This window comes from Pyrenophora tritici-repentis, chromosome 1 (genome assembly GCF_003171515.1).
Source record: "Pyrenophora tritici-repentis strain M4 chromosome 1, whole genome shotgun sequence".
In the NCBI taxonomy this organism is placed as follows: domain Eukaryota; kingdom Fungi; phylum Ascomycota; class Dothideomycetes; order Pleosporales; family Pleosporaceae; genus Pyrenophora; species Pyrenophora tritici-repentis.
In genome coordinates, this window is record NC_089390.1 from 3,058,659 (window position 1) to 3,076,262 (window position 17,604).

The following is a 17,604-nucleotide window of genomic DNA, read 5'->3' on the forward strand; positions in this document are numbered from 1 at the left end:
ACTGTTATTCACCGTACGATCGTACAAGGCCTTCCAACACTGATCAGTGATTGCACGGCAGTCACAGACAGTTAGGTTAAGAAGAGATAGATTCTTTACCCCGCGCGTTCCCTAGATTGCCTATATCAGCAAGGCGGAGTTATCTATGCTAAGCTCACTGTTAGCTATATCAGGCGTCGTTCGTGGCTAGCGACCGACCGTTACAGCCGTATCAGAAGCGTTCCAAGACGCCGTCTATACACGCGCCAACCGACCGGTTGAGATTTGACCCGTGTACAACCCACGACCACCGACGCATCTCTAGCGAACGCAGCTAGCGCAACAAGCGTCAACAAGAACACAATAGCAGGAGAGAGAACATCATCGGAAAGAGCACCGGTAGCCAGGACACCGGCAGTAGGAATGGCGAGCAGTAGTAGAAGAGTGGTACCCACACTAGAGGCGCTACTAGGGACCACAAACATAAAACCAAGAGAATGGCATCACATCGATCCAGAGATTTGGGAGGACAACGTTGAAGCTCCAGACGATGAGGTAGGGATTACTACAGCAACAACGTACATTGCGCGTGCGATTGCGGACTATACAGATCGACCAACAGCAGATGAAGAACTCTTTTGGGAGTTCCGTCAGGACTTTGAAGGATGGACAGAGGCAATGTTCCTACGTGCCCAGCCAATATACACAAAGGAACTAAAGCGGATCCTCCGCTTTAAGGGAGTGTATACTGGCCGTATTAATATGGCACCTAGTGAGTCTCTAGCTAGGTTATTACGCATGGAGGAGTACCTAGAATGGCCTCAGGACGTATTCCAGTCGGCTGTGTTTGACACACGATCAGCTGCGCACATGTTGCAAGAGCGGGCACTACGGCAACAACGCAGTGAAGGATCAGTACAGTCCACAGACAGGAGATTATCAAGCCAGGCCCAGAGCCGAACCCAAACGCCTGTAAGGACAAGAGGCCGAGACGTAGACAGTCGGCAAACCCGCGATCAAGACCAGACCCACGCCCGTGTGCAAGGACGACAGGAGACCGTTGAGGAAGAACAACAGATTCAGGACCAGCTAGCAAAAACGATTGAGAAAGCCCAAAACCAACCAATCCGAAGCCAGCCTGTAGAGACAACTGAATCCGCACCGCAGCCAGCCTATCAGCGCGTCCAAAGTCAGCAACCTCCCCTCACCTACAACAACTTCGACCGATTCCGCGAGTATACACCAGCATACCCGCAACGTCCGAAGGGACTGAGCGTTCCCCCAATTGTGCCCTCTGGTGAAACAGACCCGTACAAGGCAGTTCCACCAATCGAGTTTGGCAATGAGAAACTGGATCCTAAGACGATCAATGTCTTCGTGAAAATGTGGGACCGAGACAAAAAGTATACGGGAAAGCCGTACGACCTCCTAGACGATAAATTGAAGATCTTCTACAGCATCTGTTATCACGCAGACATCGAGCCAGGGCAGTTCCATGCAGTCTTTCCACGGATTCTCGACGGCCGCGCAGAGGAGTATTACCTCCACTTCGTCGATCAGCGGATGGATACGTTCTTGACTGCCTACACAAAGCTCAAGAACCACTTCGACACAGACGTCAACCACGGCCATTACTACGCGGACTGGACGACGACATCGTTTGTCAAAGTCCGCAGGGAGAACCCCGAAAAGAACCTCCACGAGGTCCTTGACATCATGCTGGACAAGCTCCAATTGTGTCAAAGAGCACTTGGACAGCAGTACATGGGAGAATACGCGCTCCGAACGACTGTAATCACAGCATGCCGAGGCGTGAAGGAGCTCGAGATGGCACTCTACAAGCCGTCTCTAGAATGCGAGGTTCTGTTTGGAGATCTGCGATCGTCAATCGAAAACTCACTCGCCATGACCGTCTCCGTCAACTTCACTGAGGCGGATACGGATAGCCAGTACTACTTGGATCGTCGGTACAACAACAACAGCTCTGGAAGATTGCGAGGGAATTACAACCCTCGCGGTGGACGCAGCGGATTCACCCGCGGACGCGGTGGGCTTCAGCACCGCTCTGGAGTCAACACACAAATCGACAAGAAATGTTACGTCTGCGGCAAGACAGGCTGTTGGTCCACAAACCATACGCTTGAAGAAAGAAAACGCTCAAAAGCGCAGTACATCACACACTGCGCGATTACGGGAGAGCAAATGGAGTTTAGCACATTTCTCGTCGCGTACGAGGGGGAAGAAGTCGACCAGTTCTTCCTAGAGGAGCAAGACGAAGATGATGAGGACCAAAGACTGGCAGTTAAGTACCTCACAGATCAGGCCTTTCTGCACCACGTGACCGGAGAAGACGTCTACAGGTGCAAGGAGCCTATTACGCCCGCAACGCAGTTCCTTATCGAGGATCGATACTCGCGAATCACGTACCAAGGCATTCTTCCTGACACTGGTGCCTCAAATGTATCGACAGCCGGAAAGGAGCAGTTCTGGGCGCTCCAAACTGAGGACCCCACCGTAACTCTAGATACGTCTACTGCTGGAAACGCATCTGTGCAATTTGGCAAAGGAAGCGTCACTACTTCGATTGGAACCGCACATGTATCGACACAGATTGGAAAGATCAAATTTGAGGTCTTGAACGCACCCACCCCGTTTCTCCTCTGTCTGAAAGACATGGACCGGCTCCACGTGTACTTCAACAATACTACGGACCAGCTGGTACAAGGAAAAGCTACCTTTCCAGTGATTCGCAAATGGGGACACCCGTGGTTCCACCTAAGCAAGGCAGAGCGCGCGCGCGTATTCCTTACGGAGACTGAGCTCCGACGCTTACACCGGAGGTTCGGGCATCCAGCCGTCGAACGGCTGATACGATTGCTCAAACGCGCAGGACACGAGGACGTGGATGAACGGCTGCTCCGAGAGATCCAAACGTTCTGCCATCACTGCCAAGCGCATGATCCAGCGCCGCGCCGATTCAAGTTTAGGCTGAAAGATGATCGGGAATTCAACTTCGAGATCCTCGTAGATGTGATGTATCTGAGTGGGAAACCAGTGCTTCACGTGATCGATTCGGCTACAACATTCAACGGCGCGCGATTTCTACCGTCTATGAGCGCGAAAGACACCTGGGAAGCACTCCGCCTGCTCTGGATTGATACATACCAAGGGCCGCCAGATATCGTCACCCACGACGCCGGCACCAACTTCGCGTCAGTCGAATTCAGATCAGAGGCGAAGATCATGGGAATCACATGTAAACAAGTGCCAACCGAGGCCCATTGGTCTATCGGCAAGGTAGAAAGATACCACGCACCGCTCAGACGCGCGTACGAGATCCTGAGGACAGAGCTTGACACTGGCACCAGCGACGCCGCAGTGTTGCAGATGGCAGTCAAGGCCGTCAACGACACCGCAGGCCCAGACGGGCTCGTACCCACGCTGCTCGTCTTCGGTGCATACCCCCGGATATCCATGGATTCACCACCATCTCCCTCGATAACCCATCGCGCGGAGGCAATCCAGAAAGCGATGAGGGCGCTGCGGAAGGCCTCAGCGGAACATGCGGTGAGCAACGCACTTGGTACCAGGAATGGGCCTACTACAGACGGGGTACTGTCACTGCCTCTTCAGAGTGAGGTGATGGTATGGCGCGAGAAGAATGGATGGCAAGGGCCGTATAGAGTCATCGATATGAAGGACCACGATGTTACTGTAGACATGATCAACGGCCCAACGACGTTCCGATCCACTGTCGTAAAACCGTACTATCGCGATCTGACTACAGCGATAGACGGCGCAGATCAAGGCACAGGTGGATCTCCGACCACAGACGAAGCGATTGCTGATGAACCGCCACTACCGGTACCACCGGCGGAAGCCAACCAAGCGGCTCAGCCGCGCAAGCGGGGCCGCCCACCTGGATCAAAGAACAAGCCCAAGGTGCAGTACCTGTCGAAGAAGGAGGAGGACGATTACGCCCTGGCCGTCAAGCTACGCAATGACGGCGTGATTAACGTCCCGGGCGCTCCATTCGAAGCATCCGATCAGAAGGAGATCGACGACCTCGTCGGCCGTGGAGTATTCAGTTTTGAGCTGTTTGATCCAACTCTACACGGCGGGTATCGTATCTTCAAATCGCGCATGGTCCGCGAAGTCAAAGGCAAGACCATGGTCCCGTACGAGAAATCACGCCTCGTTGTTCAAGGTTACAATGACGAGGGCAAACACGAGATCCTGACGCAGTCGCCAACCATCCAACGAGCCAGCCAGCGCCTGATTCTAGCCCTAGCGCCTGCATTACTCGATGAGGGCATGGTTGTGGAACTACGAGATATCACGCAAGCGTACCCACAGGCACAAACAGAGCTATTCCGCACGGTTTTAGCGCACCTCCCAAAGGAGCTTATAACAAAGTATCCCAAGGGAACAATTATTCGCGTAATCAAGCCACTCTATGGAATCGCGGAAGCAGGAGTCCACTGGTTTGCTACGTACCAAGGACACCACTGCAAGGAGCTCGACATGGCTACATCAACGTATGACCCGTGCCTCCTGATCACGAACGGGAGACGGGAAGCGTTTGGAATAGTGGGCCTGCAGACAGACGATACTCTCGCGATTGGGACGCCTGCATTCTCTGGTGCAGAAGACGCTGCGCTCCAGAAAGCCAATTTTCGAGCCAAGCCCAAGGAGAGACTGTCCAAAGAAGTATCACTCGAGTTCAACGGATGTACTCTAACGTTGCGCGGAGACACGATTCTACTTACGCAGAAGGGACAAGGTGCCAAGATCGAAATCATTGATCCGAAGGCAGCAAACCGAGCACAGAAGTACATGGAGCAGCGCGCGCGTGGCGCGTACATTGCGTCGATATGCCAACCTGAAGCATCGTTCGATCTTTCCGCGGCTGCGCAAATACAACAACCTAAGGACACAGAATACGTGAAGCTTAACCGCCGGCTGCAGTGGCAATCTGAGAGCATACAACGAGGCCTGCGATACGTCCCTCTCGACCTCGCTATAGCAAAGCTGGTAGTGTTCACAGACGGATCCTTCGCGAACAACCAAGACCTTAGCTCACAGCTAGGGTACCTACTTATCCTTGCGAATGAGTCGAGTCGACAAGACAGCACGTTTGATATTCGTGGTAACGTAATCCATTGGAGTTCGACCAAATGCAAACGCGTTACCCGGAGCGTTCTTGCCTCAGAAACGTACGGCATGGTTAGCGGTGTCGACATCGCTATCGCTATCCTAACAACCCTCAAGATAATTACAGGACGCCTAGGTCTACCACCGATCCCACTTATTGTGTGTACGGATTCATACTCCTTGTATGAATGCCTCGTCAAACTCGGAACAACTGCTGAGAAGCGACTGATGATCGACATCATGGCGCTTCGGCAGTCATACGAGCGTCGCGAGATCACTGAGATCCGCTGGATCAACGGAGAGGACAACCCCGCGGACGCATTCACGAAAGCAACACCAAATCGCGCGTTAGAACGTTTCATCGAAAGCAACAAGCTGTCAATCCGAGTAGAGGGATCTGTGCAGCGACCTACGGAGTAGGCACATATGCCTATTTGGAATCCCTCTCATTGTGCCCTTTTTAGAAGACCCGTTTTTCCTTACATCAGTCGTTACAATAAGAAAAGATTGCCAGTGTCGGCATACACACGGTGTGTCGCCTAATAAGGCCCAATGTACCGCCTCGATCCTACTTCGGCCCAACTCGGACCCAACGCTATGTATACCTTCGTAGCCCCCACATTCGTAGAATCATCATACACCAGAATACCAATACACAAGATTACCTTAGCTACTGTTATTCACCGTACGATCGTACAAGGCCTTCCAACAACAGTTCTGTTAAACATATTACTCATATAAGGGTCGAGATGGCGGACGCTCGCCTATGGCCCCTTATATCCTTTGCCCTAGTCTAGGCAGTCTTTTTTTTCTCCTCCACCCCCAACCTTCCTCTTCGAACCCCAGCACAAGCGAAACCATCCGCATATCTCATCATCACCATATCGCATACCCTCGGGATTTCTCCATTGTGAATCGTCAAGAGAATCACATTGTGCGCTTCTAAAATTCTAAAATATCCTGTCCCATGGTACACTCAACCGAAACGGGAACAGCGAGCCTCGTCATCGCCACTACTACAAGGAACATACATGCAAAACTCTTTGAAATTGTACGACCTGGCAATTTGGAGTCATATCATATCAGTCTTTAGGAGGATCCTTCACCCCTTGACTCTTTGATACGATGCATGGATTTTTGACTCCAGTTTGCTGAGGCTACTGGCCCGGTCCCCCATAATTTTCCATGCTCATAACCACAATTTCTATGATATTTTTCTCCTGTTGGTACAGTCCGCCCTCTAGTCCACCGTACCGTCAACCTAGCCACACTGAGCCCGATGACCACGCCCCCAACGCACCAAGTGGGAGAGTCTAAGAGCATGATGCACATCGAGTCGTCATCATAGTATCCCGAGCTTTCTTGTAACGGCGAGGAGATGGATAGAATATGTCACGTAGGCCTGATCCAGATACTACATAGTCAAGTTTCAAGGATTTTGTGTACCAAAGCCAAAGAAGAGGACATCGCAACTCCGTACGTAATGATGAGTTTGAGCTAAGAAACACTAAAAAACATACCAGGTCAACTCACCCGGATATCATATATCAAGACCCATGGACGTAAATTTTTGATTGGGGATATGGCCTATATCTGAGCCATGAACACTAAAGGCATTCCACGGGATGAGAGAGTGAACGGATTGGTACTACCTCATTTTCTTTCTATTACTGTTCCGGGGGAATCTTGTTGCCACGTTGTTGGTTGAGTGGATCGATGCGGATACCGTCCTACCATGGAAGAACCACTCCTGACATGATAAGATGAGATACAGCTATGACAATAAATGGAGAAACTACGATACAATGTTTACTACAAGCTCTATAACACAACAGTCTATTGAGTTGACCACACCTCTGTAGCGTGAATGCATACTTTGTCAACAACAGAGAATCGAAAGAAGGCCATGAGCCACATCTTATATCCCCACCGGGGAAGAAGTGAGACAGATGAAAAGAAACCTGGGGCATCACGTTGACCCCCAATTCTTCCTCACTTCCGGTATCAATAGTCTCCTATTCCACCCAGTGCCGTCTTACATTGCTGACCATAATCATCTTGACAAAATACCTTCACATTTACAGCTAGATGCTTCTTAACGTAGACGCTTCTGCTTACTGCACCTCCACCGTTCTCCATATTGTTGAGAACGACCGATACAGGCAATAAAGTTCGTTTGCACATGCATGATTTCCGGAATAGGAAACGCGATATAATCGCAGAAGAGGAGTAACAGTGGCGGTCTTCGCTTCGGAGGTTTATCAGGGAGTCCCTTGGTTCATTGCTTGCATACGGTCCCGTATCTGCAGACAGGGAGTGTTAATGATAGACGTAAACGAAGCTGAGATCACATAGTTCCGTTATCCGAGTTGTGATGTCCTATTGATGTGAGGATTACAGCACCAAGACACTCCCGTCTGAAACGCCACGATCCCTTGTCTATAGCGGAGATGGTGTCCGGACCACTCCCTTCGCTTTGCTATTCAGCGAATCGGGCGCCTAACAGAGAGCCATGAGTGTACGCGCCTTATGTACGCACGCCGCATTCTGAAAATGTATGTCGAGACGAGCCCCCAATCCATCGCTATCCCATGCATGCCGTTTGACCCTTCTTTTAGCCTTTGCGAGACGAGGCTTGTCCTGGTAAATGGTAAACCGTCAACAACGGTTGGATATATACGCCCATTACTCGGCACAAAGCCGCATTAGTCGGATCACGCGGAGCTGAACCTTTAAACGGTATTCCAAGTGCGCGCCAAGATGATCAAGGGCTACGCTTCGGATTCGTATTTTTGGGATGTGTTCGCGAGACCACGCGAGACGAAGAGTTGTGTTGTGGTCTCGACCATGATGACAATAGTAAACGAACATGGGTTACGGGTGCGGAGAAAGGGACCGCGGCCTGAGGCATGAACACCAATCTCGGTGTCGCTTGTGTCTGTCGGTCATCACGTCCGCTGTTGCACAAAGCGGGTCATTTGTCGTGATCTTTGACGCAATAATGATCAAAGATGCAAGGAAAAACTTTCTGATATGGGGAATCGAGTGCGCAGAGTCTGCAGTAATCGCGAGTTTTGATGTTTTCGAAAACGATCGCGACAGCCACGTCACGAGCGTTGTCAGAGTCTGCCCGAGACATGACTCGCAAACCGGGTTTAACGGTTTGACAGCGGCTGGCTGAGTCGCAACATCTGGTGACATGAGGCCATGTACTGCTGCGCGACTTCTAAAAATGCTTTTTATGACGATTGCGCCAGCAATAGGGAAGTATGCCGAGACTTGGAACGTATATCGCAGATCGAAATGCTACATCCAGAACTATATCGAAGAGCACATGGTCCGTGAAGTTGTTTTCAATGTTTTGCTACCCTTGCCAGATGCGACATTGAGCTTCATACCATAGTAGCGAGGATTGGCATGCATGAATAGTCATCACGGCGCGGACACAAGGTTTGATGACCCCACGGCCATGCACCTGGGAAAAGAACACCGTCCGACAGGCACGGGGATTCTGTCTAAGGAGGGATGGGGTCCAAGATGGGGCGAGAGAAGTACCGTGATACGGTGTTGTTGAGAACCATGTCGGCTTACTCCGGTTCTTAGGGGAATTGTAGATCTTACGGATGAGCGCAGTTGCGGAGAGCCGCCCCGGGCGAATGTGAAGCTGCCGTGGCGCGCCTGCAGGCAATACAATATGTGATAAACCAACCCTTGGTGTTGAGTACGATACAGGGACTGGACATTGCTGGGTAAAGGAGGCGAGGGATCAAGCAGTCTGCACTCTCCCACGTGGATCTCCTCTGCTGTAGCGTAAGCGGGGAGGCGGGATGACATGGCGCATGTCTGGCCATGGTAGGATTACTCGGCAACGGTGAGCAACGTCCGCCGGACTGCTCCTCCGGTGGGTTTGGGCCAATAAGCTGGTCGATCACAAGGCTCAGACTGTTGGACCCTCATCCGGGAATGCAGTCCAGCTGATTGGATAGGTGACAGCTTGGTCATCTTTCGTTTTGGGGCACAACCTTGGGACCAAGAGATAAACAGGCCTCGATAGTAGTATATGCGTCAATGCTGCCTAGGAATCTCAGACCTGCAGCTACGGTAGTTCAAACGTGGAAGTTTGAGCGATTGCAATTTGCTGTAATCGGCGACGAAACTACTCAAAAGAATGCGCTCTTGCATGTCCGAATATCGTCGGAAGCATTAGCACCGCGGAGCAACCGGTTTAAACCCATGTCACTTAGCAGTTTTACGTGACTGTCACGGAGCCACAGAAGTGGCGCGCCTGACCTTGAGGGAAATAGTGAAAATTGCATGCGCGGGAGTTCTACGTAATATGCTGCGGCTTTACCATGGAAGTGAAAGAGCAGGTGTGCCGATGACGGTATCTCTGGGGCTCGTGGGGAACACTCGAGGGGTCCGTTCATGGGGCGGACAGTAAGGGACCGAATGGACCGAAGGGAAAAAAGAACGAGGAGCTGAAAAGGCGCCGTATGGCGTGAGTGGGCAGGAGCGAGTTCTTTGTAAGCCAGGGTCTTGTGAGATACTAGGTGCAGCAGCAGGCATTAACATGAAGAATAAAACGGACCAGAGCGTCGTACCGAAGACTGTGGCGGCGAAGTATTTCCCAACGGTAGGCGAATGCCCCGCTTTGAAGCTGCTACAGGAGTCGGCTAGTGTAGACACGCAACTTGATGGGCGAATGCCCCAAGGTTGAATAGCCGAGAGTATTGAGGCGCTATCAGCTACGGGTTGCAGTAAACGAAGGCCGATAGCCCGACTAGCTTTGTGAAAACACTGCACCGGAGAAGGGTCCACGATTGCTCAGTTTGAAATATGGAGCATGGAGATGGGCTTGTGGAAGATTGCATGCAGTACTGAACGACGGTGTTGCATCATGTTTATTTTTGAGCGGCTTTAGCAAAACAGCATGGGAATCGTGTAGCTTGGCAGGTAGTCGGCGACGCTTTACAGAGCACAGGGTGAGAAAGGAAACAATAGGCTTTCCAAGCGTGCATTATGTTGGACGGACATGCTAACCCTATTGATTCTGCATAGGCTGAGGCCAACGGGTGTTTGGAGCTTGACGCTTGCAATTCCCGCGGAGAGGCAGTATGCAGGGTCTGTATTGAACCAATGAGTAACATGTGGTGTTGGACGTTGCGATATAGGAGAATGGCAAGGCGGGGCTTGGGTGAAAGAAGAAAGGTAGGTTTCGCGGAGTGGTGGGAAAGAGGCTGAGGACCAAGATTAACGAGAAGAAAAGCATTGCGAGGCAGGTGGTACCTTGGTACTCGTTGCAGATTGCACGGCGACGAGGATTACATCGGTCGCGATCGTATCGCTCATCTCTCAGATCATATGCGGGACGATCAAAGTGCATGAAATCTCCCCACGTGGCTGTGCGGCGTCTAAGCTTGTCGCCTTTGAAAGTCGAGCGGCTCTAGCCAAGGCGAGCTGTCTGGATCAAGTATGCGGGCAACGGGCGGCAGCAGTCATGGGGCAGCATACAAGTCTGCGCAGTCGGACCCAAGACCAAGACATTGGGGGCGCAGGGCAAAATCATCGAGGTGAAACGAGGACAGTATGGGAAACGGGTTTGTATCGTGGGTTTCCACAATGGGAAAGGCGGATGGTAAAAGCCGGCGCCGGGCCCGCTCGGGATGGTTTGGAGGGGCCAGTGACATCAGCGTTTGTTAGACAATGCAAGCAGCCGGGACGCTCGGCGGCAGAAAAGGGGACTTTCTGTGCCCTGCATCAAACAGCCATGGAAAAAAACCGCACGGGCAGGGGACAGTGATCGCGATCGAATGGAAGAAAAGGACCGGATAGACGAGGGCCGCGCAAGGTGAAAAAGCAATGGGGCCAGCTAGGGTAAGAAGATCACGTCGATGTGATACAAAATCTCGATGGCGGAGACTACGGCTAGGCGGCAGCACGGATGCCGTTTGAAGGCTTTTGGGGGGAGGCCAGAGGAGTCTGTGGGTCTGGGTTGGGCTAAAACGAGCACCAGGGGCTGTGGCTGAGAACGAGTACGCAGGTCATGGCGAGCGGCCGACGTCATTGTGAGGGCGACAGGGCCCGATCCCCACCTGCTTTCCCGATCATTGACAAACGTCTCGCGGCGCGCTAGGCGGGATGCGTATAGGGCGGAACGTTTGCAGGGATGGGCGGGTGGAGAAGACCCTGATCTGTGTATTACATCAGACACGACGTTATGCCGGGTGAGGATTTCGAGTACCGATGCAGACGGCCGCCCTGGAGAGGCACATGACAGGCACACGGCACACACTCTTTCTCAGGCAAGGAAATGCACCGCAGCATCGAGTTTGCTTGTGCAGTCCGCTGCCTGTTGAGTATAGTCGTTGTTGTTGACAGCACACCGACCCGTCCGTGTGTTGACCAGCAGTCTGTGTGTGTGTGTATGTGTGTGTGTGTGGTTGTGTGTGGTGTGTGTGCGTGTGTGCGTGTGTGTGTGTTGTCAGTGTTGAGCGCGGAAACAAAACAACTGACTCTCACCGCGAGACGAGTCTGCGACTGTGACCCGATGCTTAACGCCGAGCCATGGTCGCTTTTCACGCGCCGACTGATAGCCGTGGGTGTGAGCTGGCGGCCTACTGCAGGCCTTGCAAGGCAATCGGCGCCCAAAGACCGCACTCTTGCTGAAACTATACTCCCAGATCGCGATCTCAATCACGGTGACGGCACCTGTCCGCCGCTTAGCATTGGCCCCGTCCAGCGCTGCAGCAACCTCACACGCCCGCGTTGCTTTTACTGGGGATCGCCCGCACAGTAGCACCCATGTCGCCGCGAGAAGGCTTCCCAGGCCTCGTCCCCATGTCAGCGAAGCTTTTCGCGGCCTGAGTCGCCGCCCTTGTGGCATTGCGCCGTGAAATGAGCGTCCCTGGTCGCGCCTGCCTGTGTGTGCGCCCTCTTCCTGGTCGCGCGTCGCCTCGCGCGAAGAGCTGATCGCCGGGGCCCCTGCCATTGCACCGCGCTAGTGCCTTAGCGCGGACTGTACTTTCCCATCTCCACGCATGCAATTCTCAGTCCCTGATAGTGCCCTGATCCCGGGTACTCAAACCCTGTGCCTTGCCCTGCCTGTGCCTGCCCATTATAACTGTGATCAAGTCCCGCCCAACTGTCTGGATGCTCCAGTAGGACTCTCTCCCACATCACTTCACCACCACACCCACGCTTTCTCTCCCAAACCACTTGCCTCTGCTTCGTCGACACGTCACTACGCTACTCTCACCACAAATCGTGTCCAAATTACGCGTCAAAAGTCACCTTGCCGTCGCTACTAACCCAACCACTTCCTCACGTGCTTCGCATCGCCGCCTCCGCTGCAAATCTGGTCGCATTCTTTCTTTGGCACGTCTATGCACAAAATGGACGCCTTGTCCGGCAAGAATTCGACAGGTCGCAGAGTGTCATTGCTAAACGACGGCCCGGCGCCTCCACCTCAACTTGTCCGACTCCCCTCCATTACTCCTTCTCTCCAGTCCCGGACCTCTAGCTACTCATCCTCACCTGCCGCCTCACCACCCACCCCTCGCCTTGTCCGCAGCGACTCGTCCGACTCAAACATGCAGACCCCCTCGCCCATCACTCCAGACTTTGCCTTTGAGCAGGCCATGGACTCGCCCGTCTTTGCCCAGAACAACTTCTTCCCGCCCCTCCACCACCAAGTCCAGATGCCCTACCACCCCCAGCATCACCAGCAGCAGCCCAGTTACTTCCGCCCCGACCACATGCAAGACCAGCAGCACCAGGAGCCCGCCGCCCTCAACACACGGCCCAAGAAGAACAGCTACCCGTGCCCCATGGCCAAGACATACAATTGCCAGGACTACTTCACCACCTCAGGCCACGCTGCCCGCCACGCCAAGAAGCACACGGGTAAGAAGGATGCCTATTGTCCCGAGTGCAACAAGGCCTTCACCCGCAAAGACAACATGGAGCAGCACCGCCGCACACACCAGAGCGGTCGCAACGCTGCCAAGACCGGCGATCGCGACGTCAAAAAGGCCAAACACCAGGCTAAGCGGCCTAGGCCCGCCCCCCTCCAAACAGCCATGCCCTCTTTGTCCCAACTGTCCATGGTCGACCCATCGCTACCGCACAGTCCCGCCGGCTCCTTAATGGCTCCTGCCGTTCAGCCGGCCGACTCATTCATCGACTTCACGCACCACAACCACCACCGCCCAACCTACCCCGACCCCACTCCTTACTCCTACAACCCTAGCTCTTATGGCCTCGATGCACTGGCAATAGCTGCGAGCGGTGAGAAGCGCAAGTTTGAGTCACATTAATTGCTTCTTCTCTTCTACAAGGTTCATTCCATCATTACACTTTGATCACTTTTTGGGTCTGCCACGTCAGGCCGGCCGCATTCTTACAGCGAGGCGCATATGGCTACGACCACGATCCAAACGAGTTCAAAAGTCCCTACGAACACAAGACGCATGCCGTCATGGCGACGAACGGATCTCGGCGTTTTTGAGCGGTGCACCTTTGCGCATACATTTCCTTTTTCACCTGTGCATATAATAAGGCCGTATTGCACCGGCCTCCTAGGCTGCGAGCACCGGCCCTTTGTTTTTCGCGCTCCACTGTGGTTCCAGTGCCAGCATCGCCACCGTCGGTCAGTATATGTGGAGGATTTTACAGCCATAGGGACTTGGGCTTGAACTGGCAACATGGATACCCGCCCTTATACAAGGAGCAAACGTTTGATTTTCCTTAGCAACATTTCAGCGGTCAGGACATTGGGGATTTGGCTAGCCTATGGAACGGTTCCGCCATTCCTCACAAAAACAATGAAAACAAAATACATCAATGCTGGGCGCCCCTTATCGTGACCAAACAACCTTCACTGTCGCTGAAAATGCTTGCTCATCGGTGCGCCTATCTGTCCCCAACAGCATTTCTGCCCGCATGAAACTAGGTCAATCATGTCTTACAATCAGCCACCACAAGTCCCTTGTTCATGCAATGGTGACGACAACAAACGGCCCTGAACCGTGGATCTGTGCCCCGCTGTCAGCCCATAGTTCATGCCGAAAGCTGAAGGCTGACTATTGCCCGTCCCCAACCAAGGTACGCGCTTACACTTTAGCCACGCAAGGTTCGTGATCCATCACTTGGAAACGTCCTCCATCTCGGTACTTCGGTCTTGAGCAAGTCGCCACCACGCTCTGCTCTGCCGCCTCTACCCACCAGCGTCGTCCGAATCCCTCGTCCATGTCTTCACAGCCTATGAATCTGGAAAAGCGTTACGTGTGAGATACACTAGTCGTTGAGACTTGCTCTCAAGACATTGCAGACCCTGCAGGAACCTTTCACGGTTAGACTCAAACCTTAAATATCAGCACAGATTTCACTCAGCTCGCGCGCCCCAAAACGGGTAGGATCCGCTTCCGGTTCTCGTCATTGGCTCGCGAATCGACGGAAGAAACTCTATCAAAACAACATATCGCTGTGCGGAGACTTTGCTCCCCAAACACCATGCAGAGTCATTGCTTGGCTCATTGTACACTTGTTCGAATCGTCAGCAATCCGGTATTTCAGGCATGACTTTTGGAGTCTTGTTCCCGTTTTGGCAATACCCCGCATCCCTTTTGTCGTCGTAATTAAATCACCACTTTGTCATGGCTCGGCCCAATTTGCACTACTCAGCTTTCATCCACAGCTCCGTCTTACACGCATACTCCGCATGCGATCATCATTCACATCATATTGGTTTTGACGGAGTTCCATGTTTTAGCTTGCGCAAGCGGCAGCATGCGGATGAGCGATCCACGTGTGTACCAAGGCGCATCCTCAACACCAAGCCTCTCGAACCAGGCTCCCAACGTCGATCACGATGTGGTTTGGGCCCAAGGTAAATCACGACACAGCCTCTGGGACCGGAAGTTGTACTACTCCCAAAGCTCCGCTATTGTCTGTGCCCTGCCGCGGCAGCGCGGGAACTTCTTCCACGATAAGGTTCTTGCCCTTACCTTCCAACACTACGGAAGTACGAGAACAACAAGGTTTGAATGTAAATACAAGATCGTCCATCCACCCGCAACTACATTGCCTCAACTGTGCATTGTCTAAACCACCACGGCAACCTCCGCAGGTGCAACCTCACTTGATCTTCCTTCTTATCTCGCAATGTTCCATCTAGCAGTTATCGATCCGTCTTGTATCATACGATTCCCACGTTCTCACTAACCACTGCAGTCTACAAGATCGCTACCATCTTTTCAACAGGCTATTCAATACACCCACATAGTACTCACGGCTTTTCACGGAGCACGATACGCCCCTGAACCAGCCCTGCGCCCATGTCTTGGTGAGTCCCCGCACAGCGTTGGGGTTGGTGCGAGGGGCTGGGCTAGGCGTGGACTGGGCTGCAGCGTGGTGGCCTGTCACGTCGTAAGACGTCGTTTATCTGCCTGTAGATCCCGAAATAAGTGAGACGGCATGGGCTGTAGGCGAACTGCGGGGAAGGCGTCGGGTCTTTGATGCTACGCAGGTGGTACAGCTTAAGCAGGTCGTTGTTCTACGGAGTGGTTGAGAACAACATGTGGATTAGTGTAGCCGGCTCCCCGGTTCGTGGTCAGTGAGGAGAATGTCGTTGGGATGGGCTTGCAGATTATGGGCAGAAGTTGCAAAACATTGGCTTCGCCCTGAAAACTTTGAGGTTTAGCCAAGCAAAGAACATCAGCAAAAGCGCCTATACTAACCTTTTTCTGGAAATTGGAAGAAGTGGTACGTTTGCCGCCGTCCTCGTCCTTACTGCTTACTCCCACACAAGGCATCCAGATTGGTGACACAAACCAGGTTACTTAGCTTCGATGGTTGCACAAGATACGCCATGTGCCCACATCGTACCAGAGTGCGGGTGTGGATAAAAGGTACTACGTTATGCTGTCTCACGACAACGAAAATGATTTGCTCAACATGATCCTTACAAACCACGCACTACGGTAGAGCAATAGGAAATGACAGAAAACTTACTTTTCGAACCGATAAACGAAGCTCATGGTAGTACTGTGCACGCAAAGCACGGCAGATGCATGCGGGGGACCTTTTGATCACGGTTTAACCTCAACCTTGAGCCGAGAGTATGCTGCTGATGCCGTACTACGCGTCAAATTGACGCGGGCCGCAGAATTGGCGAGCGAGCGAAAGTAGGCAACGACAGCCAAGATGGGGCAGCACATATACACGCACGCACGCACACACACACATACACGCGCACACACACATATACGCACACCCCTTTTTCCATTCCAGAAATGGGAACATGAGTATACACCGATATTTCGAGTAAACCAACAGTCCGTTCTAACTCCAGAGCAAGAGATCTCGATCGAACAAGATCTCGATCAACTCAAAACAAAAAAGCATCCTTAACATCAACACCAGCAGCACCAACAACAACACCAACACCATTCTTCACCGCATCTTCGTTCCCTCTGCACCCCCTGACTTCCCAAGTTCTACAAACTCCCCAAGTCTCCTCCCAAATTGTACCTCCTCTCCTTATGCAAAAAATATAGACCCCTACATCTCAACACATGACATCCCCCGAATCTCTAATCTCCGGTTCTAGACCAACCAAAAGACTGACCTGCGAACCCGTAACTAAACGATTCCAAGCCACAGCCTACATCTCTGACTGCCGTGTCCCCACATACACACATACTCGCCCCCCGAAAAAAAAAGCCGCTCTCCCGTCTACCTAATCTTCCACATGCACAGCACCACGCTGGTGGCGTTTTTTTGGTGTTTGTGGCGTTCTTGTTTGCTTTTTATTAAACGGGCGAGAGAGGCAGACACACTCTACCGGGTTAGTCGTTCGTTCAGATCTAAATGGCGGCTGTGGTACTGTGGCTGATACGTGGGTTTATGCGTGGTGTGGAGAGGGTGGGAGAAGCAAGCTACGTGGATGTGAGGTTCGTAGCTTGTAGAGTTTGTATCTATAATATCGCTTGATATATCTTTGTGGTGTGAGGGCTGTGGGCTTGGGGATAGAATTGGGTGAGATGTCGTTGGGACATGCGTGTTCAATAAAGCGAAAGCACCCAAACAAGGGAATTGGGTATGATAATTGGCCATTGCCGACAGACAGCTCCAAAGGTGCTTGCTCGTGAAGATCCATGGTTACTAGTGTTGAGATACTCATCACATGGGCGAAAAATAAAGTTTCGCTCAAAACGTCGTAGAACTTTGAACCCCCAAAAGATACTTGTAGTTCCCTTTGAAAGAAAAATTTACCAGGTCAAATAAACCGTGGAGCTGAAAAGTTGACAGGTGTAACTAGCTAGTATACGCCCCTTGCTGACCGGTTATCGTCTCATGCGACACTTTCTCCTTTGCCCTGCATCACATGCTGTGAAACCTTCGCTTCCGATTCGCACAATACCCTTTTTGAACATCAGCGCGTATATTTTGCCGTTGTGACCAAGACAATTA

At 52.3% G+C, this 17,604-nt stretch overlaps 2 protein-coding genes across 2 annotated transcripts; both read left to right on the plus strand.

Moving 5' to 3' along the window:
- Positions 1-402: 402 nt before the first annotated feature.
- Positions 403-5,553, plus strand: PtrM4_012240 (uncharacterized protein; the record flags this gene model as incomplete). The annotated part of the gene is made up of 1 exon (XM_066103046.1): positions 403-5,553. The coding sequence occupies one exon, from the start codon at positions 403-405 to the stop codon at positions 5,551-5,553; it is 5,151 nt and encodes a 1,716-aa protein (XP_065965248.1).
- Positions 5,554-12,524: 6,971 nt separating this feature from the next.
- PtrM4_012250 (Atrophin-1 multi-domain protein) lies at positions 12,525-13,448 on the plus strand (the record flags this gene model as incomplete). Its single annotated transcript, XM_066103047.1, has 2 exons — positions 12,525-13,231; positions 13,382-13,448. The coding sequence occupies 2 exons, from the start codon at positions 12,525-12,527 to the stop codon at positions 13,446-13,448; spliced, it is 774 nt and encodes a 257-aa protein (XP_065965249.1).
- Positions 13,449-17,604: the final 4,156 nt, after the last annotated feature.